Source organism: Synchiropus splendidus, chromosome 13, assembly GCF_027744825.2.
Source record: "Synchiropus splendidus isolate RoL2022-P1 chromosome 13, RoL_Sspl_1.0, whole genome shotgun sequence".
Taxonomy (NCBI): domain Eukaryota; kingdom Metazoa; phylum Chordata; class Actinopteri; order Syngnathiformes; family Callionymidae; genus Synchiropus; species Synchiropus splendidus.
In genome coordinates this window covers 8,685,083-8,709,501 of record NC_071346.1, presented here as the reverse complement: position 1 = coordinate 8,709,501, position 24,419 = coordinate 8,685,083, and the positions used below count along the sequence as shown (strand labels likewise).

The 24,419-nt window shown below is 41.8% G+C and overlaps 3 protein-coding genes across 6 annotated transcripts; all 3 read left to right on the top strand.

Moving 5' to 3' along the window:
- The first annotated feature begins 1,607 nt into the window (after positions 1 to 1,607).
- Positions 1,608 to 9,153, top strand: cnn2 (calponin 2). The gene is made up of 7 exons (XM_053884121.1): positions 1,608 to 1,836; positions 5,849 to 5,970; positions 6,040 to 6,106; positions 6,279 to 6,416; positions 6,652 to 6,768; positions 7,615 to 7,761; positions 7,911 to 9,153. Exons 1-7 carry the CDS (start codon positions 1,780 to 1,782, stop codon positions 8,214 to 8,216), a joined length of 954 nt encoding a protein of 317 aa, XP_053740096.1. The 5' UTR covers positions 1,608 to 1,779; the 3' UTR covers positions 8,217 to 9,153.
- A 1,060-nt stretch (positions 9,154 to 10,213) lies between these two features.
- Positions 10,214 to 12,896, top strand: rps15 (ribosomal protein S15). Its single transcript, XM_053883403.1, has 4 exons — positions 10,214 to 10,262; positions 10,617 to 10,702; positions 12,241 to 12,475; positions 12,736 to 12,896. The coding sequence occupies exons 1-4, from the start codon at positions 10,260 to 10,262 to the stop codon at positions 12,847 to 12,849; spliced, it is 438 nt and encodes a 145-aa protein (XP_053739378.1). The 5' UTR covers positions 10,214 to 10,259; the 3' UTR covers positions 12,850 to 12,896.
- A 336-nt stretch (positions 12,897 to 13,232) lies between these two features.
- Positions 13,233 to 23,014, top strand: dpp9 (dipeptidyl-peptidase 9). Of its 4 annotated transcripts, none has more exons than XM_053882823.1 (21): positions 13,233 to 13,374; positions 14,988 to 15,072; positions 15,173 to 15,411; positions 15,528 to 15,640; positions 15,875 to 16,048; positions 16,186 to 16,339; positions 16,872 to 16,982; positions 17,064 to 17,192; positions 17,265 to 17,326; positions 17,402 to 17,502; positions 17,889 to 18,066; positions 18,757 to 18,916; positions 18,997 to 19,076; positions 19,148 to 19,300; positions 19,621 to 19,756; positions 20,117 to 20,262; positions 20,343 to 20,489; positions 20,569 to 20,721; positions 21,835 to 21,977; positions 22,053 to 22,164; positions 22,227 to 23,014. In XM_053882823.1, exons 2-21 carry the CDS (start codon positions 15,017 to 15,019, stop codon positions 22,317 to 22,319), a joined length of 2,640 nt encoding a protein of 879 aa, XP_053738798.1. In that variant the 5' UTR covers positions 13,233 to 13,374; positions 14,988 to 15,016; the 3' UTR covers positions 22,320 to 23,014. The 4 variants fall into 4 exon arrangements, with proteins under 4 accessions (XP_053738798.1, XP_053738797.1, XP_053738795.1 ...); XM_053882822.1 differs by having other exon boundaries at positions 16,171 to 16,339; XM_053882820.1 differs by having other exon boundaries at positions 16,168 to 16,339.
- The last annotated feature ends 1,405 nt before the right edge of the window (positions 23,015 to 24,419 follow it).

Here is a 24,419-nt window from a genome sequence, read left to right as displayed (position 1 = left end):
CGCCTAGTAAGATGTGACATACCGGATAATCTCACATTTACCTACTAACACAGCAAGTGTGAGTTCCTCCTGCGAAAGAGAGGGACCGTTTTTCCTGTTAAAGGTGTTACTTTTTTTTTCTTTATTGCCAAAATTAAACAGTCAAGAACACACCTATTACAATATCAAATCACTGTACATGTATATGTGGATGGATTATTTAAGTATCAGAAACAAATGAATATGACAATAATAAAAAGAAATTACACAATAAATAAAACAGGATGTAAAATAAAACGCAGAGGGTAAGGTGTAACTGGCAGTCGAGAAATTATTGTAAAAGTCCTTGTCAGAGGACAAGAAAAGGTTAGACATCTTTTTATTAAGATAGTCGACGAGGGAAACTGTTCATTTTGGACTGTTCGGTTGCTAAGTCGAGATAATTTTAAATTTAAAATGACCATTCTGTAGTGATCCATCACCCTTTTAAACCAACTATTTTTGCTGCATTTTCGTCTTGACATTCTGAAGAAAACGCTTTAGTACTCACGGTTCAACTACACAGCTTCGCTTGCGATGACTGGACAAAAATTTGGATATGTAACGACAACCCGAGCTACAGGTTGAATCTCGCCTTTTCCGATCTCGTAAAATGTGCTGAGTGTCGACGTCTTGGACGTAATGTCGTTTAACGACGAGGCAATTCAAGACACGCTGAGATTTGCCGGGCTATAAAAGCAGCGACATTACGTCAACTCGGTAGATTCCTCAGAGTTTTTTTTTTTTTAACAATGACTCAAGTTCGTGCGACACAGTCTGCTCCACTGGCCGTCTGGAATGCAGGGTGGGACTCAGGGATCACTCCCACCGTCCAGGAATTTAGGACGTTTCCTTCCATATATGGACTTTTTGATATCAATCGCGACCCAAAAGGAGAAGGCGAAAGGTGGAGTCACAGATCGATTCACGAAGCATCCTACCAAAGAGTGTTGGCGAGAAAGAGAACGCTCTCCTTACTACTTCCGCGTTCGGAAAGGAAAGGGGCGGGAGAATTGACTTGTACGCGTCTGATATCTTTAATAAAATGGAACGGGTTTTTTTTGTTAGATTTTGTGTTAACCTCACGTTATACATTTGAGTTTAGTTTTTAGTGAGCGTTTGTAGGTGTACAAACTGCACAAGAAGCAAAATAAGAAGTAATAGTGGTTGTAAGAAATGTCGCATTGTAACTTTAAATTGAAATTGTTTGTTAGATTGATGAAAAATAGAAGTATAAGAGGCGCACAACTACCAAGTTTAGTTGTTGTGTAATAGCACCAGAGGAGGTAATAACAATAATAGTTGTAGAAATTGTACTGGTACAGCAGCAACGGAAAAGAACATTTGCAGAAATTACAACTGTTAAATGTGATGTCTTGTCGAAGGTAGTTGCGGGATAGGCTTGGAATATTCTACATAAATGACAATATCATTTTCGTTTGGGTTCTGTTTGCATTGTGAGTTGTCCACACAGGATCTCACTCAGCTCAGCTCAGTGGCTGCCAACATCATTGTGTAATCGTGTTTACTGACGGCTTCGGTGGCTGGTGTTGAATATTCATGGAGGCGGCGTATAAGTGTCCGTGAAGCATCTTGACTCCATCTGGTCTGCGTGGAAGAAACCGTGGGAGCGATTTTATTGGCGGCCGCTGAAGAGAAAGGAAGTATTCAGTGCAGCTTTCATTGGAAGACAGCGATAACTCAGCGCAGTTTTAATTCTCACTCCGCAACCTCCAGTCACCTTCACAAAAGTGCGTGGAAATGACGACCTTCAACAGAGGCCCGAGCTTCGGTTACTCCGCGGAGGTCAAAAATAAGGTATGTTTACTTCAATAATCGGTCAATAACTTTGTCAACAACTTTTTTAACCCGCCTCATTTCAACGGTTTTAACTTTCCCGGAACTTGTCACCTGCCACCACGTTGTCATCGTAATTTAACTTTCTAAAAGAGAAATGTATTTCTGTATTTGTTAAATCGTCCTCGGTGCGCGTTTTGTATGTAGTCGGAGATTTTAGGGAAATTCATTGGGCCTGAAAAAAAAAAGGAAAGTGCCGTAAATCCGTCTATGGGCGTTGTCCCTTCAGGCAAAGACGTGTCGCTGTGGCAAAAAGTAAAAATCTCTGCAGAGGCTTCTATTGCGCTTTAAATCGCTGAGCCGAATGACTTTGACAAGAGTTCACTGACATGGAAGGAAAGGAGACCCGGATAAAGTTTGTCAGATTTTATAGTGTAGGAGTTCCTGACCCAAATATTATCTTCAATGACCTGGTTGTGTTGATGCGCAGAAGTGTTTGCCCATCCGGATCCACTTAAAATTCCAACGCTGATCCTGCTGATAACTTTCTAACACCACTTATATGCGCGTCTGCCACCGACTTGAGGGGCTTCCCTGTTGAATAAACCATACCCTAACACTATGAACTGCTGCTACAGTGCAACTACAAATACACTGAATACAACATTTCAGCAAATATACAAGACAAATAGGTGGAAACTGTTTTATTTGAGCACCCTGTCTTGCATTGCAATGCATTCAAACTAGGGAGCTAAAACACTACTATATATATATATATATATATATATATATATATATATATATATATATATATATATATATATATATATATATATATATATATATATATATATATATATAACTATGTCATACTATGTTAATAAGTGGCGCTTTAGAAGTACAGTGGTACCTCGGTTCTCGACCACAATCCGTTCCAGACGGCCGTTCGAGAAGCGTTTTGTTCGAAATCTGAATTGATTTTTCCTATTACAATGAATGGAAAAAGAAATAATGCGTTCCAAGCCTTAAAATATGCTTTTGTAGGAGTGAATGTAGAGTGTCTGCTGCAGGTGCGCTGTTCCTCTATGTGTGTGGCCGCTGCATGTGGGAGGGGTTGCCGAGTGAGTGACGTCTCTCCAGAAGTGAAGAGGTGCCCGGTGCGTGTCCAGCTCTGAATGTGCGCTTCTGTGCAGTTTGGCTGTGACAAAGTCATAAACCAAGTCACGCTCTGTCCCAGACTCGCCTCATCCCTGTCCCAGCTCCAGCCCACAACAGGACATCAAACCCTGGAGTGAGAGCGAGCACCTCCCCTGTGACACTCTACCACGGTCCAGTGTGGAGACAGGAAAGGTTTTACACCTCAATATGAAGAAAAAACAGTCAGTAAATGTAGCTAACACGACACGTCTGCATACAGAGGCTGCGTTATCTACAATAACAAAGCGCGTCGTGGGTCAGCTGATCAGTCCGTGCGCGTTATGGTTTTTCCAGCTTTTTTCGGGGGCGTTGGAGTTCTGGATTTTGGTTCGAAATCCGAAGCAAAAAAATCTTGACATTTTTGTTTGAACTCTGATTTGTTCGAAGTCCGGTACGTTCGAAAACCAAGGTACCACTGTATACAAAGGTGCCGTTCATAAACCACTCACTCATGTCACTCACCTCTGACTGGAATGGGGCAGAAACCTTGAGAGGATCAGACCCAATTGTGTAGCTGCCCTTCCACAAGTTTGGAAGAGAGAGCAAAGGATGGCATGGAAAGAAGAGGTTATATAACACCAAGATGAATTGTGAGAAAATTATTGCAATAATTAAACGGAGCTAAAGCCCCTGACACTACTGCTTGTTAAACTAGAATTAAGTAAGAGCTCTTAAAACCGGTCTACGCTCGTAAACGTTACCACTTGATGATAATAATAATAAAGTTTTGTTTATGCTAACGCTTGTTTTGTTTGCCTGCGGGCGCCTCTTCCCAGTTTATCTAATCGTCACCATATGGGTGTGAGAGTTGAAATCCTATTTCCCACAGTATCAGCGCAGTGAAGTCAGTGGACGAGACTCGGTGTGGTTTAATAAATGCTCTAGTCATGGCACCCTGCGACGGAGCCTCTGCTTTAATACCCCGTAATTTGCAGACACATTTGTTTCATTAACTTCTGGCCGTCTATCAGCACTGGCGGGGTCACGACCTCTCCCCAAAAGTGAGCAGACTGTCCAACACATGTTGAGCGTAAAAAGCTCCCTCCTGTCTGGGGCGTCCTTGGGCCTGATTTGAGTGGTATTTCCGTTCATCGGTGACGTGGAAATGTGAGGTATTTAGCGGCGTGGAAAAGAGCTTTACAAAATACTCCTGGGCTTCGCTGAAAGGAATGAAATAAATGAGCTGTGATATGCCGCGTTTCAGCGTGTCACCACTTTTCAGACACTTTTCGTCTCCTGCTCCAGCCACTAGTCAACACACAATTTGCTGCATTCCTCGCGTGCAGCTTGTCTCTGTAAATTACATTTGTCGGGAGGCTTGGTGGCCAATTAAAGTGGCCACTGATGTTTTTTTAACTGAATGAAGAGAATGTAATTAGAGGACATTCCTGCCAAAGTAGCTATGAGGGGGGCCTCACAACCATGATGGCACCTCGAACACCGACGAGAGAACTGTCTATTTATGATCCCCAGTGGTGATGCACGCCCATGTTGTTAAAAGATGCTGCGAAGGAGCTTTATAAATAGCTTTTCATGGGAATTCAGTCGAATTAATGTTATTTTTATCTTAATAAATAAACCAGTATTACTAGGAGTCAAAGAAAATAGAAATGGAAATAGGTCATTTGTGAGTGGAAATGGGCCGTGCACCGACAAGTCGTAATAACTGTACCGATAGTAATACCATGATCAAAGACAAGCTTGTTTATATCAGCCTCAGATATGATCTGCAGAACGTTCCATTCACTTCTCTTCAGTTATTCTTCTGTTGTTGATGGCGGTTGATCTAGATTGTCATGTTTCAGTGTGGTTGGTCTCAACCTTGGAACCTCAAATGGTTAGCAGAGACCTGTTTCATTTCCCCCTTTATGATGACAATTGCAAATCGATGAAAAGAAACTGTTGATGGCACAGTATTGTTAATCTTGACATCTGATAATCCAGGATTATAGTTCATAAGAAATTCTCCCAGTGGCAAACTACTCGTTTAAACATTAATGCAAGACCAGTTTTTCTCAGTTATAAGCGTCTGGAGCTGGTATTAAGAACTGAAAACATACTCGATCTGAATACTGAGCCTAGAATAACTCACCATAGCAGTGTTGTTTAGCTTTGCTACAGAAAGAGACTTTATTTTACAAGAAATTTAAAGGGACAGACCTATACCTGCTCTCTTTGTCGCACAAGCGCCACAGTTGTTTAGCAAGAGGGCAGCCATGTTTACCCTCAATAGTCTCATTCATTGCCTGAAAACCATGTCCCTCACACTTTGGGAGTGAAATCTTAGAAATAAAAACATCGCACCTCGACCTAAGACTTGGCCTTTGTGCAGCGATAAGACCCGTTTCGTTCACTGCCTTCCTGTTCTTCAGGCAAGAATTCAGCAGTTTACCAAACAGGATATGGCAGAGTGAGTGTGTGCCTGCACTAGTCCGGTCATGTTAGCACAACACAGTGTTGTTTTAGAAATAAAATGCAGGCTTTACAACATAGATAAATCTTTAAAAACGTGGCACGCTGAGTCATGTTAGAATTTGCTCAAGAAACAAATTTCACCAGAAACTAGGTCACCGCTGATGTTGATAATGTGCCTGTTCAATATTAGTGTTGAAGTTTTCTCCTTCCACAGCTTGTTCGGTGGCAAAAAGAGGATATAAACGTCGACATCTAGTCTGGAAACTTCCACCTGTGTTAGCAAGTTTATAGATTTTTATGAATCCAATATATATTTTTACATTTTATTATTGTTACGTTATTATTATTATTATCATATATTATTAAGGTCCAAAATGTTCTATTTCATTGGTTTAAAACCAACTGTGATTTGCTTCAACAGATTGCATCAAAGTACGATGTTCAAAAAGAGGAAGAGCTCCGGAGCTGGATCGAGGAAATGACCGGAGAGACCATTGGCCCTGACTTCCAAAAAGGCCTGAAAAATGGCGTCATTCTGTGCAGGTATGATGAGGAACGCTTCTCTGCAGCATGGTGACATTTGAAAATATCATTCCCACACTTCTCTTTCAGTCTCATGAACACACTGGAGAAAGGCTCCGTGCCAAAGGTCCACAAAACCGCTCTGAACTGGCATCAGGTGAGTCAGCCGATGACAAACATGTTCATAATAGAGGGTGTAGTGAAGTCACTTTAATTGTATCTCTCCACGCGTTGTCTGGTATCACTGGGCTAATAGGCGGTTCTGTGTTTTGCTCACCGAACAACCTGTCCTTTTGAAAGGCTTGAGGAATGTCATTCTGTGGTTTTAGCTGGAGAATATCGGGAACTTCATCAAGGCGGCTAAAGAGTACGGCCTGAAGCCTCACGATGTCTTCGAAGCCAATGACCTGTTCGAGAACGGCAACATGACCCAGGTCCAGATATCCCTGCTTGCCCTTGCTAGCATGGTAAGTTGGGAATTAAAAGTTCACTATCCATCCATGCTATTTGATAAGACTTTTCCCAAAGTGTTCTCTGGATTTAAAGCTCAGTGATTCCGAAACAACTGACTCCACTTGTTTTCACTAATCTTATTACTTTAACCGGATTAATGTTGGTGCACATCCTGTCATATATTACTCTGGCAAATCTAATTCTGGACCCTGAAGTAGCCATTGTTCATGTGTTATCTATTTCGGGCAGGCCAAGACTAAAGGGAATCAATCCACGGTGGACATCGGGGTCAAATATGCCGACAAGCAGAAACGGAATTTTGACGAGGAGAAGCTGAAGGCTGGAAACTGTGTCATTGGTTTGCAGGTACGGTACATGCGGTTTTTGGGGAAACTTGTAAAATGATAATTCAATTATTTGTGACCCTTTTCTTCATAAAATTTCTCGTAAAAATTGTATGCCTCTTTAAAAATGTCATGGTACTAATTGTAGCACACGTTCAGTTAATTTATGGCACTTCCTGTCACGTGGTAGCTCCGGTTTAGTACGTGCACGGCCCGGAAATCCTGTCTTAATAAAACACAATAAGCCATTGAATCTCCGATATGAATCACAGTGTGGATCCCCTTAATGCTACTCCCACCTGCTGTCCGATTGAGCACAATGCATCAATTTCCCTAACAAAAAACCTAAAATTGCAGTTATCTGATTTTATTTTCGGGAATATTCTTGGGTAACTGGATTCAGCTTTGACATAACATTGTCAACAGAAGTACTGTCAACATCTTATTGGACAACGACTGCATAACAAGCGCTCACTTAAGTTTCCTTCAACTGGTTTTTGGCTTTTTAAACAAGGCTGTTTGGAGTCCAAGAGAATAGCAATGAGGTTATGGATTTATTCAGTGCTTAGCATTAAAGATATATATCAGTCAATCCACGTGTGTCTGCAAAACTGTGTCGAAACCTGTCACATTCTCGCTCACTTGAGTATCAGTGCCCTGCATTGTTCTGCACCTCTGTTTGTTGTTGTTTCTGTTGCCAAGAGCCATGTCACACAGGTGACAGTGGCTTGCAAAAATGTCACAATAGCACATTGTTTTTCACTGTGGCATGTGAATATGACACAGCCATGGGGAAGTTCATTGAGGAGGAACATGAACCTGTTATCTAGCACTAACTTCTGTGTTCATGTGGTTATTGGTTCTGTAGATGGGGACAAACAGATGTGCCAGTCAGGCTGGCATGAATGCATACGGAACAAGGAGACATTTGTACGACCCTAAAGCACACATCCAGGCACCGATGGACAACACAACCATCAGTCTGCAAATGGGAACAAACAAGGGCGCAAGTCAGGTAACAAAACTTCAGTATTAGTGCACCTGTGGAAAATAACTGAAGGGCATTTGTGTAGCTGTAAGTTCATGCTATTCATTTAGTCCAATATGAAGATGTAAATTGCCAAATATTTGATCTGTTTGACAAAAGACGCGTGTCTCCTGCAGGCTGGAATGACTGCACCAGGGACAAGGCGTCGCATCTACGACGAGAAGATGGGCACGGACAAGTGTGACAACAGCACCATGTCCCTACAAATGGGCTACAGCCAGGGGGCGAACCAGAGCGGCCAGATCTTCGGCCTTGGCCGGCAGATTTACGACGCTAAATACTGTTCCAAAGGCGGGGAGGTTCCGGATAATCTGAATGGAGCGGGCGGAGCACAGGACTATGTCCCAGATTACCAGGATGAAGGTTACCAGGGTTACCATGAGGAGGAGCAAGTGTACCACGAAGACGGGACAGATTATTAAATTGGAGGAGGAACTGAATGTGCGTGGAGACCTCAATGTGCTTTAGGGTAATGGGACCTGGTAGTGACACGTTTCTTGTTTGTTCAAACAGCTAAAAGGTATTTGTACAATTCGCTTGATCATTTGAATAGTTGCTTATGATCTACTTTTTCTACATACATTTCATAGATATGAAATGGGACTATTTCAGTAAAAAAAACATCTGAAAATGAATCAAATTAAAATTTTAAATCTTCCAAATTATTCAACATCATCTTCTAAAATAATCCATGTTTACTCTGTTTCATACAAGCTACATGTGGATACCAGGATCGATAGTTTTAGTTAATATTCCTCGGATGATGCACCTTTTCCGGTCTTGTCCTTTTTACTATGAGTATGAGTTGTTTTCCTATTTTTCCTAAAGTAATGTTACACATATCATGGTGAACTGTATATCTGTGATTATATTGTTCTTATTTTGTCCAAGGAGTTTCTGTAACATGCCAAACAATCGCTCTCTTCGTGCTATGCTGTTACACAGAGAGGAAGAAGCGGGGGGCAGAGGGGGCTGTAAAAGGTCACGGGAATGCAGTCAAACAAAATGTTTGCTCACCACCTGTGTGATTATTAGAATGTACATGTGTCTGTCAGTCCTTCAGTATTTTACATGGACCAGTTACAGTCAACTATTTAGGTCCTTTTGACCAATGAGGGAAGAAATGGAAGAAAGAAATGGGTATTAGTGACTATTCCGATGTAATCCAGTAGGGAAAATGGAATCGACTGGAGATCGTTTTTAACATTCCATTCAAGAATACTGGATTTTCTTTCTTAATCAAGTGAATCATTCCTCAACATTGTTGACGCGACGGAATATTATTTATGCTCATTTGTGATTTGAGTGAGGACTGTTTTTCTACAATGACTTTAAATAAACATTTAGTAAGAAACTGCTCATTCTTGTGTCAATGACTTGGCTTTATGTTCATAAAATCTCAGCTGGTGGAGAACGCAAAAGCACTGAACAATACATCAATATATGAAAATATATTTTTAGCAGGATGAGCTATATGTTCATTGATGAATACATTATTATTTTCAATATATATTGCTATACCTTAAATTACCCATGGAGGCCGGGCTCTGGATGTTGGGCGAACTTGTGCAGCAATGGCAAAAATGGCATATAAACTCATTCTATAATAGTCTTGGCTTTGCTGGCCTTTTTCCACTTCATACATCATATTGTGTGAGCCTTAGCTTGTCTGTCCACCTCCACCTTGTCATTGGCCTGTCACAGATTGCATTTATATACAATGTGTATCACGTTTTCTTACATTTTGCTGTTTCTCGGTCCACAGCCTGAGATGTGCGGCCACTACCTGGGTGAATTCTCCATCACCTACAAGCCAGTCAAGCACGGTCGCCCTGGTATTGGAGCCACACATTGGTGTAAGAGGCGGTCGTCCCTCCTTTTGAACAATTAAAACATGTGTATGAGATGACTTACCCTGTAATGGACAGGATACTTGTCAAGGGCTGTCACCCTGGTACAGACTCACGCCTCCATGAGAAGTGGATAAGTGACAGGAAATTAATGTTTTCCCACTCCCAGCACATTTGTTGGATGGATCGGCAAAGCCTTCTTTCGTAACCAATGAACATGTCAAAGCTCATGCTTTTACACTGACGCTGACAAAAAGCAAAATTCCGCTCAAGAGCTTCCGGTGGAATAATGTTTCAATTATATTTGGATCTGAAGTTCCTGTTTTCCCCGGTGTCAGGCATTAAATAAAGCTTTGAATAACACCAGTTTAAAATGATTGACAAGTGAAATTAATTTCAAATTAATTTATTTCAGCCAAGATGGGATCGAATGCCAACGATGATTGTTCAATACAGTATAATAAACAGACGTCCATGTAGAAGCGGCTCTTTAGCACCACCCGCTGTTTATTTAGTGAAACGTCAGTCCGCGACCCCACCGGAAGTACCGTTACTCGCGCGATATCAGGCCTCGCGAGAGTTCCAGCCGTTCTTTTCCCCGGAACATCAGGCAAGATGGTAGGTGTCTTGCTGATCCCAAAGCTTTTTCATGACTATCCACATGCATCTGACCTAAATATTAATCCAGTAAACTCGTCGATTACCCAATTCGATGGTGAGGTATCTGTATAAGAGCATATGATCAGAATTGGCCCGTAAATAGCCATCCGATGTCCGTATATTCGTGCTAGCGCAGCGTACTATGCTATGCTAAGCTAAATCGGCGTTAACGTAAAATTCAACCGTCAAACTGACTCTGAATGACCAAATAGTGTTTTTTTTGTTTGTTTCTTATACGCCTGTCTGTTGTGATAATGATGAAATAAGAATTCGCGTATGCAGATGTACGATTGATAGACCCGTTTTTTTCAGGCGGATACCGAGATCAAGAAGAAGCGTACCTTCAGGAAGTTCACCTACAGGGGTGTTGACCTGGATCAGCTTCTGGACATGTCCTAGTGAGTACTAGCATCATCCGAGATGAGGCAGAAGGTTTGACATTCTCCGTTGCAGTACATTCCTGGAGTATCTGAATCATAGCACCATCTTCTTTACATTGCTGTGTCGAACTCCAGGCACAACTGTCCAGCTGATACATTATGTAGCCTGCAAGAGCTTTAGATGTGGCTACAGTCAATGTCACCACCAATGGGGCTTTAGTGTTCAAGCCTGCTGAGATTAATGTCGAATCAAGTGCTTCAAAGAGGAAAAACAGTTGGCAAACTACAAAGACTTTTTCATAATGACCACTGGTGTTGATGAATGAGTCTTACTTGATCTCACAGCTGCAGTTTATCTCAAATTGTGCTTGTGTTAATGTCCGTGCTTAGCGGTGCACTGACATTCATATGTTTATATATGGGTTTATGTCATAGTGGGCAACTTGCGAAACTGTTGATTGGTCTGTCTGAAATTAAGTCTGGTTGCATCTGTGGAATTCATGGAATGTTTTTGCTAGGGATGCTCCGATCAGGGTTTCTGCTGCCGTGCACCGATACTGATCACATGGATTGACAATAAATTTATCAAAATGCGACCTGTGTACATAATGTGAAAGCATAAACCATTGAATCATTTAAATTCAGATGTTTCAATATGCCGCTTCAAAAAGGCAAAAAAATAGAGAAGAAAAAAACATGCAGAATGCAGTAACTATTCTGTCAAAAGGACGACTTAAAAACATTTAATTTGAGGTGAGACGTCTGTTTGAATCTCTTGAGACTATGCTATATCCATGAAATATTTACATACTGACCGAGACAGTTGGCCAGTATGTAAATTTATGAAACTTTCCACTACGGAAGTTTTTAAAAGTTTTAGATTCAGGTGGCTGCCGAATGCTGTACCCGACTCAAGTCGTTTCCGTCACCACATAAACGACACCTGAAAAGGCTGATCATCTAGCTCGGTGAAATTACACATTATTTCTTGGGCAATTAGCTTCGCGTTCTGAATGTCGCGCTCGGACCGGCCGGTGTTGCTAAGTGTTAGCTGTGCTAACAACCTGCTGCTGAGGAACCTGTGGTCTCACTTTCATGAGCCCGGAAAACTCTGTGCTCCGTCAAGTGCTGGAGCTTTAAATGACACATTTAATTGTATCACGCTTCTCTGCACAACATTTTCCTGTGCATGTGCTGTAGGTTGCAAACTTTAGATGACAGATTGGAAGAATCTCCACAGCAGACTGCTGCTGAGTAAACGGCAAGTAGGGAGGCGCGAACGCGTCGCAAGCAGCGGGGCTTCACCGGTCCCTCAGAAATCGGCCAATCATGATCGATGACTAGTCGATCGGAGCGTCCTTAGTTTTTGCCCAAATTCTTGGCCATTTTATATATACATAAAAAGTAACTTCATATTGGTTATAGTTTTATGGGCATGAAACAAACTGAATTCTAATGTAATGCGTTTGTTGGCATGTGTGTGTGGCCCTTGTAACTTCTGTAATGTGTTTTTGTAGCTGTACACATGGTTACATTCTTTTACTTTGTGTCCACAGTGAGCAGCTGATGCAGTTGTACTGTGCTCGCCAGCGAAGGAGGCTGAATCGTGGTCTGCGTCGCAAGCAGCAGTCCCTGCTCAAGCGCCTGCGTAAGGCCAAGAAAGAGGCTGCCCCGATGGAGAAGCCAGATGTGGTGAAGACTCACCTCAGGGACATGGTCATCCTGCCTGAGATGGTTGGATCTATGGTTGGAGTGTACAATGGAAAGACTTTCAACCAGGTTGAAATCAAGGTGAGCTAGTCTGAGGAAATGGATTTTCTTCCTTCATCCTCTTTTCTGTTTATATATTTTTGAACAGTCTTTTGAAAAATGGCATATAAACTCATTCTATAATAGTCTTGGCTTTGCTGGCCTTTTTCCACTTCATACATCATATTGTGTGAGCCTTAGCTTGTCTGTCCACCTCCACCTTGTCATTGGCCTGTCACAGATTGCATTTATATACAATGTGTATCACGTTTTCTTACATTTTGCTGTTTCTCGGTCCACAGCCTGAGATGTGCGGCCACTACCTGGGTGAATTCTCCATCACCTACAAGCCAGTCAAGCACGGTCGCCCTGGTATTGGAGCCACACATTCTTCTCGTTTCATCCCACTGAAGTAGAATGGCTGTTTAATTTGTACAAATAAAAAAAAATGGTTTCGCCACAATCGTCTGTTTTCTTGTTTTGGGGGAATTTTGACGCTGTGTTCACTACATTATGCACTCCATTTGTGATGAGAACAGAAGGAGTGATCGGAATGGTTCAAGAAATTTGACACATTGGTTTTAATTGAGTTAAAAAAAAGCCCAAATGGGAATTTTTAGTATTATTGAAGATCCCATTGATATTGCATCGTTTGTGCCATTAAGGACTTGTCGAACAGAAGCTTTGCTCATTTTCTAAACGCAAGACCGTCTGATAAACCAAGGATGCGCTTCCTTGTCGACACCTCAGCGCGGCAGTGCGGCTAAGAAAGTCTGCCGGGTGTGTACTGACGAGCGCTCAAGTTCCTCCCCCTTCCGGTTGGGAAGCAGGCTAGATTTGTGTGGCCGGACTGGGCCATGGATACAAGGTTCTCCCGCAGAGAAACGTTGAAACCAAACCAATAAAATCTGAATCCATTTGAGAGGACGCTGGTCATTTAGGTAAGTGTTTGTCTTATTCATGAGCGACACTCCTTCAAGTTCGCGTTTAGCGCCCGGCAGCCTTCCCTTACATTAGCACACTGCTAACGTTAGCCACATAGCTCTGTGTGAAAATGTCAGAAGCGAAAGCAATGATGTCAGATTCCACACTCCCGCTGACTACTTTGATTCTGGGGCGACAGCATTTTGAGCTGCACTGGTAAGAGACTGCATTCGAAGGTTCTAACCTACACAGTGTCAACCGGCGTCCTTTCTCTTGGGTCTAATTGAAATTGAAGAACAAAGATCTGTAGCCGGCGAGCTAACACTAAATAAACGGAACTTGCTGAAGCATAGTCGCTCCACACCCACAGTGACAGCCGGCTGTATTGGGTGAAACATTTTCAGCATTATTCTTAACACCTCTCTAAACCAAGGTGACCATTGATGTTTGTATTTTGTTAAGCTTTCATTGAGTATTGAGTTATTTAAAATCGGTGACTACATGTTCATATTGGCTACAACAAAAGGCCGGTGATAGTGTTTTTGCCTGATGTCAAAGTACATACCTGAATTTATCTTGAGATATCTAATATAATACTTCGTCACATTAAGGAAGTGTAGCGAGACAAATCTGCCTCGAACAATCGAAAGAAACGTGCTCTCAAACTCACGTCATTTTAAAACGGGGATTGCCGGACTCGACTTTCCCAGACATTTACCCGTATTTTCCAGTCAAGCTTGTGAGGAAATCTAACCCCTTTGCTTGCTCCTAAAAGTAAGACAAGAATGAGGCAATTATGTACCAGCAGTTCTTCAACCAACAGCTTTCAAATCAGTGAGATTTACAAACTTCGTCATTGTTTTGCTGGATGATTGAGGTCTAACTTGGCAGACTCTTGCTGTAGCCATTGGTACTCTGTGTTCTTTTAGTGCCATGTTTACTCGGTACCATCGATTTATGACCCGTCACATTTTATTGTTATTATTGCTGGTTGATGTGTGCTGGACTGTATTGATGGACTCATTAAATGGAACCACAAATAGAAATTTGTCTTAATGTAGTACAGAAATACTTGTGTCATTTGTTTTCTTGTACTAAATTGGCTGGATGAAAATGATCTAACACAAAGGCTGTTTTCATGAACATGAGTGCTTGTGTTACTTTCCATGATGGCTATTGTTTTTGTGTAGCTTTAAGTCACCAGTCTATATGGTTCACTCGCCTCTGGCTTTTCGTCACAAGGGAAGCACTAAGCTTGAGCAGTGAATCTGAATTTTGCACAGTTCCGTGTGTACGGCTAATCCCATGCCACTCAGATTATGAATCAAAGAATGTGGGGTTTCCCTTTATCCCCATAATTGGAAATACAGGCGTTGAATTGAGAACAATGTTGTTTACAATGACTGGAATACTCTTAAGGGAATGTGCTTTATCAGATCTTTCAGGTATAAAATGAGGTTTCAGCTCAGTCAAACATTAAACTTCAGGTTTCCTAATCTGGTTGGCACCTGAACGGAACTGTTTGATATCCTTTCTTCAAGAAGTCAAAGATCTCCGTGCTTTATTTTATGTATTGGGATAATAATTCAGAAGTTAATTTACGAATTGGCAATGACTGCTTTGGTTGCAGAGTTCGAGTGAGGTGTGGGTGACCAGTGGATGCATAGAGTCAAGAAGGTCAAACTTTGTGAGACTAAAGAGGGTATTTGGAAAAGGTATGACAATTCCATGTTTGTTTGTTTGTCTGTATACAGGAACGTAGAGCGAACGAAACCACTTTCTTGTTTGTCTTGACTCTGCTTTACCTGAACACAGTTGTGTGACGGTGAACATGACGGCAGTCGACGGCCTTACAGACAGCACAGAGGTGGTAGAAATGGAGGACGTACCATCGCAGTATTTTGTGGAGAAACACTCTTGGGATGGCCTCCGGGATATCATCCACTGTAGCAGGAAGTACTCGGGCATCATCGCCAACAAAGCCCCACATGACTTTCAGTTTGTCCAGAAAAAGGATGAGAACGGTCCCCACTCCCACCGGTTATACTACCTCGGTAAGCCTGAATGATTTTCACCGAAGCATGTGATGTGTTGAGTCATGGCTTTAAAATGTTATCATCACATGACATCAGGACAGTCATAGCTATCATTTCTTTTGTCTGTTTTATAGGAATGCCTTACGGAAGTAGAGAGAACTCTTTGCTCTACTCAGAAATCCCTAAGAAGATCCGTAAAGAGGCCCTTCTAGTGTTGTCATGGAAACAAATGCTGGATCATTTCCAGGTGAACTCCACACTCCCTGCTCATGCATCAAATGATGCTTCACTGGTTTCTAGAAAAGTCGCTTTCTGAACACACAGGCTTGCATTGATTATCATCATCTCTTTTCATATGATGTCCTGAATTGAAGCCATATTTATTAGATTATTTCCCATGATAATTCGACTGCTGCTTTGTGTTGACCTTCTGACTGTGAAGTGCCTTTCAATGCTGACTGTAAATTGATGTTCCTCTCAGGCCACACCGCATCAGGGGGCCTACTCTCGAGAGGAGGAGTTGCTGAGAGAGCGCAAACGTCTGGGAGCGTTTGGTATTACCTCTTACGACTACCACGCTCAGACAGGCCTGTTCCTTTTCCAAGCCAGCAATAGCCTGTTTTATTGCAAGGATGGAGGCAACAATGGCTTCATCGTGAGTACATTATTGGCTTTGCTTCCTGATTACTGACGGGACAACCCGCTATCATTGCTTAAAAAAAAAAAATCTATGTGCCCATATCAAATGTATCTCGTTGCATGTGTTGGCTTTAGCAGTCTGCTCCTGTTAAGCCTGTAGAGATCAAAACCCAGTGCTCAGGGACCAGGATGGACCCCAAGATCTGCCCTGCAGACCCCGACTTCATAGCTTTTATCAACAATAACGATCTGTGGATGGCCAACATAAAGACGGGCGAGGAACGCAGACTCACTTATTGTCATAAAGGTGTGTAGGCTTTTTTTTTATAATCTGATATTCTACAGCTTTTTTTCTTATTTTTAGTTATGATGAAGGAAAGCCTTGCAGATTGAAAGGGTTCAGCCTTTCAATCTGCTGTATTTTGGTTCAGTTACATCAGTTAAAATACCTCCCACAACTTCATTGCATTTCCAATGCGACAGGTTTTAAAACAAGCCCAGGCTGAACTGGGATTACGAATGCTACGCTTCAATTTTTACTTTCACTTCCAGACCTGTTCATGTTCTGATATTTCTCATGTTGATGATGTGGAACCAGTAATTCTACTTCTGTCAGTTTGTTTTGTCCAACAAATATGTTTTCCATGTCTTGTTTTTCTCTTTGGATTGATACGGTTATGATGTGTGTGAAAACCTATTAGTCTTCAGTGAGTGATTAGGAGCATTACAGATTAAAACGGTAACATGATTTAGCTGCAATAATTATGGACGCTACCATGAGTGAATATAGGGCAGCTCTAAATGGATGGACATTGTTCTCCTTCATCCCTATCCTGCAGGCGTTGACAATGTTAAAGAGGACCCCAAGTCTGCAGGTGTAGCAACATTTGTAATCCAGGAAGAGTTCGACCGCTTCACTGGCTACTGGTGGAGTCCCACGGCTGTGGAAGGTTTGTGAAAAACACAGTCATGTGAAGAAATATGAAGTCTGTTCCTTCAAAAAAGACATTGTTCTTTGTTTGCCTGTTTAGAGCCAAGCAGAGGCAAAACCATGTATCTGCTCTATGAAGAAGTGGATGAGACGGATGTAGAGATTATCCATGTTCCCTCTCCGGCCTTAGAGGCGCGGCAAGCCGATGCATACAGATATCCTCGCACAGGTGAGTCCAGCTCAGTGTGTATAGCTTTGTTGCTTTTTTTTTCTTAACCGATTTTCCACTTTTTTTTTGCAGGTAGCAAAAATCCCCAAGCCACACTTAAGCTAGCAGAGATAAAAACAGACCTCCAGGGCAGAGTAAGACTGTCATGTACTCCCCCCCCCACCCTCTATTTCAGCATGTACCTAATGTGCTTTCAATTGTATTTGCAGATAGTGAGCACACAAGACAAAGAACTGGCTGTTCCTTTTAACTCCTTGTTCCCAGGGACAGAATACATCGCCAGAGTAGGGTGGACAAGTGATGGAAAATAGTGAGTAGGCGCTTGTTTGCTGAGTCTCCCTTTTATCTCACCCTCTTTCTGTAACATTTATCTAGTGTTCCAACTATCACTTTAATTTCTGTAGTTTCAAAAAGTAAAGAAGCACAAATTTTGCTTGAATTTGGTAGATTTGTATTCACATTTAAATCCATATGCAACGTGCCATATACCATTTTTCTCTGCGTGGGATTTGTTATTGCTGCTTTCTTTTTGATGCGAATTCCAACACAAAACTTTGGGTAGCAAGGTTGCCTTCAAAGTCTTCCAACAGCGCCACACCCTGAACACATTTGGCTCAGAGGATGTTCTAAAAAGGCTTGCACAACGGAATAGGAAATGAAACATCTCTCACACTTGCATCTGCTGTCGCTCTCTAGTGGCTGGGCAGTGCTGCTTGACCGCAGTCAACGGAGACTCCAGCTGGCTCTGTTGCCTCCAGCTCTTTTTATCCCCGTCACCGACGACCCCGCTCAGAGGCTGGCCAGTCTGGAGGCCGTGCCCAGCAACATTCAGCCTTACATCATTTACGAGGAGACCACAGATGTCTGGATCAATGTAAGGCGTTGTAAACTTCACCCTTCACTTGTTAGGTCTACACACGCATACAGCTGTCTTTCTTTTTAGCAGGCTACCATGAGGGTTGCGCTAAAATTGAAATTGTTCTACTGTAAAGTTGCATTTAAACTGTTTTGAGAATTTAAGATTTTACTTTTGTAGTAGTGAAGAGCGATTTGTTCTTTTTTTTTAATGTTTTCTTTTCTTATCAAACAAATGAAATTATTTGTATGGAAACTCTTAAGGCACAAATATTTTTGCTTTGTAAAAATGTTCCCAGATTTTTAATCCTTTTTTTTTATCACATTATTTTATTTTTCTAATTTAATTAATTTTTCTAAATAAATGTGTTGTAATTCATATTTGTTTCTCTTTTGTATTTGTATTGACAAGCTTTAATCAACTAAATTATCTTGTCATTTTTATTAAAATATTGTTTTGCCCATATTGGGCACCTATTTGAAAAACAATTATACAGAAAGAAAAACAACGTCTTCTGATTATTGGATGTCCCTTAGCCACAGTGGCAATATATTTTGATGCCCTTTTGGAAATGCACTTAAATAAAAATCCACCCATATTACAGTTTAAAGCGCCAGTTACGCCTGTTCACTCTTTATTTGAAGTGATCATTCTGTTCATCCATCTTTTGCAGGTGGTTTCCTAACAACTGTGCTTCTCTGTTCACAGGTTCATGATATATTTTACCCTTTTATTCAAACAACAGATGAAGAATTTAGTTTCATTTGGATCAATGAGTCTAAAACAGGCTTCAGCCATCTGTATAAAATCATCTCCCTCTTACAACCATCCTGCAACCAATGGTCAGAAGATTTCCAGCACATAGACGGTTAGTAAACACCCATGACTGGTTTGCATTCTAATTTCAACGTCCATCCAAGACTAAAGAGCTGTTTGTTATTAAACCAGGACAATTTAAGTGTGCGATCAAGGAGGAGGTTGCTTTGACAAGTGGTGAGTGGGAGGTGCTGGCGAGGCATGGCTCCAAGGTGAGGCACCTGTAGTGAGCTTTACTGGAGTTCTGTCTTTTCCATAATGTTTAATTCCTTCTCCACTTCAGATCTGGGTAAATGAGGCCACCAAGCTGGTTTACTTCCAGGGTACCAGAGACACACCCCTGGAGCATCACTTGTATGTGGTTAGCTATGATTCACCTGGAGATGTGGTCAGGTTAACCAAGCCTGGATTCTCTCACAGCTGCTCTGTTAGTCAGGTACGGCCTTGGAATTCTTCCTCTGCTCATATGTTCTACTTTGTCACAGTCATGTCAAACAGACTTGAATTACAAAATATGAGCAAATTGTTTGGCTGTAGAATGCCTGATAAAATGTGATAGATGTGATGTAGTTGGCCTTTCCTCTGTTATGGCAGCACACACGCCACTTTTTCCAAATATTCTCTAGAATTTCTGAACTGCAATTTAAGTCTAAAGACTGTAATCCAGCACCTCCATGTTGTTAAGATTTATTTCTGATCTGCTGGTTCAATCTTTTCCTTCCTTCTCTTGGTTTCTTAATATTGTTTCACCTGCAGAATTTTGACTTCTTTGTGAGTCACTACAGTAACGTGAGCACGCCCCCTTGCGTTCACGTCTACAAACTGAACTCCTCCGAAGGCGACCCGCTGCACACGTTGCCGGAGTTTTGGGCCAGCATGATGGAGTCGCCAGGTAAAGAGGGGTGTCACATGTTGGTTCACTTTGCCTGCAGCGCTTTCTAAATCTCCGCTCCAGAACATCTTCATTTCGTTGTTAAGTTTGGCCACTGTGAAACTGCCGGAATAATCGGTGAGGTCAAGCTCGAGGGTCAAAGTGTTGTTCCAGCTCTGATTAGAGAATGACTGTCCTGCAGACAGAGTCAAACCAAGCGGCCCTCTTCTTGTATTTCTCACACGCACCACTTCACCACTAATAAACGGAAAATTCTTCACGTAAAGTGTGTTTTATATGTTTAGATTTTTGTTAATCTTATTGGTAGACTCACAAACAGTGTCATAAAAAAACGAAATACTTTCTCTTTATCTTTTCCAGGTTGTCCTGGGGATTACAATCCGCCTGAGATTTTCGACTTCCCTGGCAAGTCTGGCTTCCAGCTCTACGGGATGGTCTACAAACCTCACAACCTGCAGCCTGGCAGGAAGCATCCCACAGTTCTTTTTGTATACGGAGGCCCTCAGGTGGGTGGCTCTGTCAACATGTACTGGGTCTTTAACACTTTATCCTTCCTGATTTGACGTTGTTGTCGTTGCCATTCCAGGTTCAGCTGGTGAACAACACCTTCAAAGGAATGAAGTACCTGCGGCTGAACACACTGGCTTCCTTAGGCTACGCCGTGGTGGTCATTGATGGGAGGGGCTCCTGTCAGAGGGGCCTGGAGTTCGAGGGAGCGCTGAAAAACAAGATGGTACGTCCACACCTCGCTGGCCGTCAGAAGATCAAGAGTGTTTTTGAACTTTAGAATTAATGCTTGTGTTTTTGTTCAGGGTCAAGTGGAGATTGAAGACCAGGTGGAGGGTCTTCAGTATGTGGCCGAGAAGTTCAACTTTGTGGACCTGAGTCGTGTCGCCATTCATGGCTGGTCGTACGGCGGCTTCCTCTCTCTGATGGGCTTAATCCAGAGACCCAACGTCTTCAAGGTTATATTCTCTTCTTACTCACGCTGATCTATAAGTGATATTTTTTTTTTTTAAAGAAGATGAAGTGGCACGTGATTGGTCAAAATGTGTAGCGTTGGTTAGGGTGGGGTTAGTGACACAGCTCAATTGCACATGAACTGGAGGGACAGAAACATGAGTGAGTGAGTTGTGACACTTGAGACACTGAGACGCTGCAACGTTGAAGTGAAAATGAAATGAGGTAACATTATTAAGTCCGGACACATTTTAGAGCAGAAACACTGTGTTGAGATGCAAATTAAGATATCGAACAGGTTTCACAAACTGAGACAAAAAAACGGTTTAAATCATGTTTGTGCTAAATTAATTGCACTAAAGTTTATGTATTTATTAAGCATTCCATCTATTAACTTCATCAGCTGCTTCATTACTGAAAAGATATGTATTTATAAAAAGTATTTCAGTTTTTTTATATCCAACAAACTGGCATTTCATGAGCTCAAGAGGTGTAAAACCTCTATCAGCAGTTCACTCAAAATACAATCGTTACGAATGTATTACTTGGTTATTCAAGACCTATTTAATACATTTTTATAGCAGATAATTCAAAGGCTCCAGTATCACATGACATTTTATTCAAATAAAATTACAGACATGTTATTATACATTTAGTATTATATATGATAACCTTATTAATAGTGACTTTTTCCTCATTCTTATGTATTAATCTTTATTTCAAAGAATCACAAAATTGACTGTTTTAGATTTAATTACCTTTTTTGTAGCTTATCCTGATCGTAGAAATAAAACGTATCAATAACAAACATGTCACTCGGTTCTGTTTTGCATTAAATATTAATGTCACTCCTAATATGGTGATAAATCAATTCACGGTTGATTTAAAATCCAACCAAAAGAGCGATATGACAATCAGAATTACCCTTTTTTTTTAAAAGTTTTATTGCAGTAACTACATCCAACCACAAGGTGTCGCCGCCATCTCATACTTCGATATTCCCTTCTACAGTTCTGTGATGTTCTCCTAACAGAGTGCATCTAATGAGGCCCTAGTTCTTGTGTGTCTTAAACGCTCTTTTGAATTCCAAACTTGAAAAGCCGCATCTTCTCTCCTAGCTGGCCATCGCAGGCGCACCGGTGACAGTGTGGATGGCTTATGACACTGGCTACACTGAGCGTTACATGGATGTGCCTGAGAACAACCACCAGGGCTATGAGGAAGGATCAGTGGCGCTGCATGTGGACAAACTGCCCAGCGAGTCAGTACCATCTCCTCACGTTCTCGCGTAGCACCCAGCCTTATCTAACCCCTGTACCCCCTCCCTTCCTCGCAGGCCCAACCGTTTGCTGATTCTTCATGGATTTCTCGATGAGAACGTGCACTTTTTCCACACCAATTTCTTAGTGTCGCAGATCATCCGAGCTGGGAAACCCTACCAACTTCAGGTACGCGCCACACGCGTCTCTTCACCTCAGTCATGGTCTTTACTGACAGGTTCTCCCCCTAGGTTTACCCCAACGAGCGGCACAGTATCCGCTGCCCCGAGTCTGGAGAACACTATGAGATCATGATGCTGCACTTTCTACAACAATACCTCTAAGAAGAGACACAGTGGAATCAAGAACCCCATCCTCTCCCCCTCCAGTGCTGACCCAGGTTAACTTCTCCCTGGAGAGACTCACTGTAGCCACCTGCACCTCTCAGCTCCCCCCTTCACATGCATGCTCACTCTGACTCTTCTCCTCCGACGTCGAGAGTCTTCTCAGTACTCACCCATGAGATTGTGATTTTTGCCAAACAAGTCGCCCCCTGTCCTTTCCTTGTGTTGGTGGTCGGGACCGGGTCACAGTTGACAGAGTCTATACACATATTTACAGACGTTCTCTGACATAATATACAAATGAAAGAGTTTTATCTCACACACCGACGCCGCCGCAGTTCAAGGTCTGAAGAAAGGATCAGCGCCGCAGCTCTTCCTCTGTCCATTTGTTTTAGTGTGTGTTAAAAATAAAATATTTTTATGAATTTTAATTGTTATTTTTAATGATTGGGGGGCGGCAACGCCACTCACTGATAAATGTCTTTTTTTCCTTCTTTCCTCGTACATGCTCGAGATCTCCGCTTGCCTTCTTAACACATAATTTATATTTGCCAAAGTACCTCTTGACTCTTACTCATGATGGTATTTTCATTTTTTTACTGCAATATTAACAACAGGAGAGTGAGCACTGGAGTCTTACAACAGCTTTGTACCACCGGAATACAATTTGTACATGACTATGAATAAATGTATGAATCAGTCGACGCCTTGTTGTTGTTCTCGCCGCGGCAAAGGATTATTTTACTTTTAAATGTGCTCTATGGACGCTATAATTGAGGCCTCTCATCATGTCCACACCTCCTCCCGTCTTACCGTGTTGCCATGGTAACTGATCTTAGGTTCGACCATACTGGCACTTCACTGCTTCGATGACAGGAAATCTGCTCCTAGCGCAGATAATATAAATAGAATTTACCGTAAAAAAAATCCATGTAGTTACTTGTTTTACTGTTGGTCATTGTTATCCTTAAAATGTTCTGTATGGCAAACTGAAAAAAAAATGTATATATAAGTAAATATTCCATTTGAAATAGAAAAAAAAAGCACTTTGAAAATTTCATTATAACTCACCTTTTTAAACTGAGAGCACCACCTACTGAGCTCTGAAGATGATGACGCTGTTTCATGAAGTGTCACTGAGCTCCACTGTGTAGAGGTGTGATCCTGCTTCACGGTGGATGAAGCTCCGTCACCTGACGCGGGCATCAGTCACGACGACCCGAGCACCATTGAAAGTGACACGCTGAAGCTGTTCAAGTTCACTCTCAGGCGATATGACTAAGCTGATAATGTCTTTAAGAGTGAGTTACCTGGGATCTGCCACGTGTGTCTTGAATTATCGCTGCTGGAAGAGCCTGGGCCCGCTGCCATCCTCTTCCTCGTAAGACAAAGCTTAGCTCGCCTCGACTGGTGGTGTAAGGAGGGTCTGATGTGAGTGGTGTGTCGGGCCTCGAGTCTCATCCCAGAGTAAACTCACCCTTTCAATAGAGCTGCCAAAGCTGTGTTTTACTTTCCTTGGACAGACCCGCATGCACGACTACAGTCACTATAGAGAAGTGACTCTTAACTATAGGGCTGGGGCACATAGTTGGGCCGCAAGCTAAATGTTTTTTGTTTTACACCTCTGGGCCGCGAGGGCCTCGAGACGCTCAATTTCAATACATCGGCCACGTATGGTGGCAGTAGTGTGTCACTGAATTGACTTGACAGCTGCAAATCTGTGATAGTGAACGGCAGAGTTCTTGAAAAGAAAAAAAAAATGATTAAGAAAGTGATGCTGCTCCCCCCCAGCAGTAAAACTGTTCATGAAAGCACCTCTTGAAACAGTTTTGAAAATCAATGTCAATACTTTCATATAGACTTTACATCTTCTTCGGAGTTTGAATGAAGTACATTATTTTTATTTCATGATATTTAGACATGGTTTTATTATATTTATTTTATCTCGTATTTTATTCAGTTTTCCAATTTTCTCAACAGAACAACATTTAAAATTTTTGTCTTTAGTAAATTTGATGATATGACTTGGACTTGTCTGTTTCATTTTGATCATAACTGTACGATTTGGAATGAATTGACTATCAAGCTATCTCTCTAGCT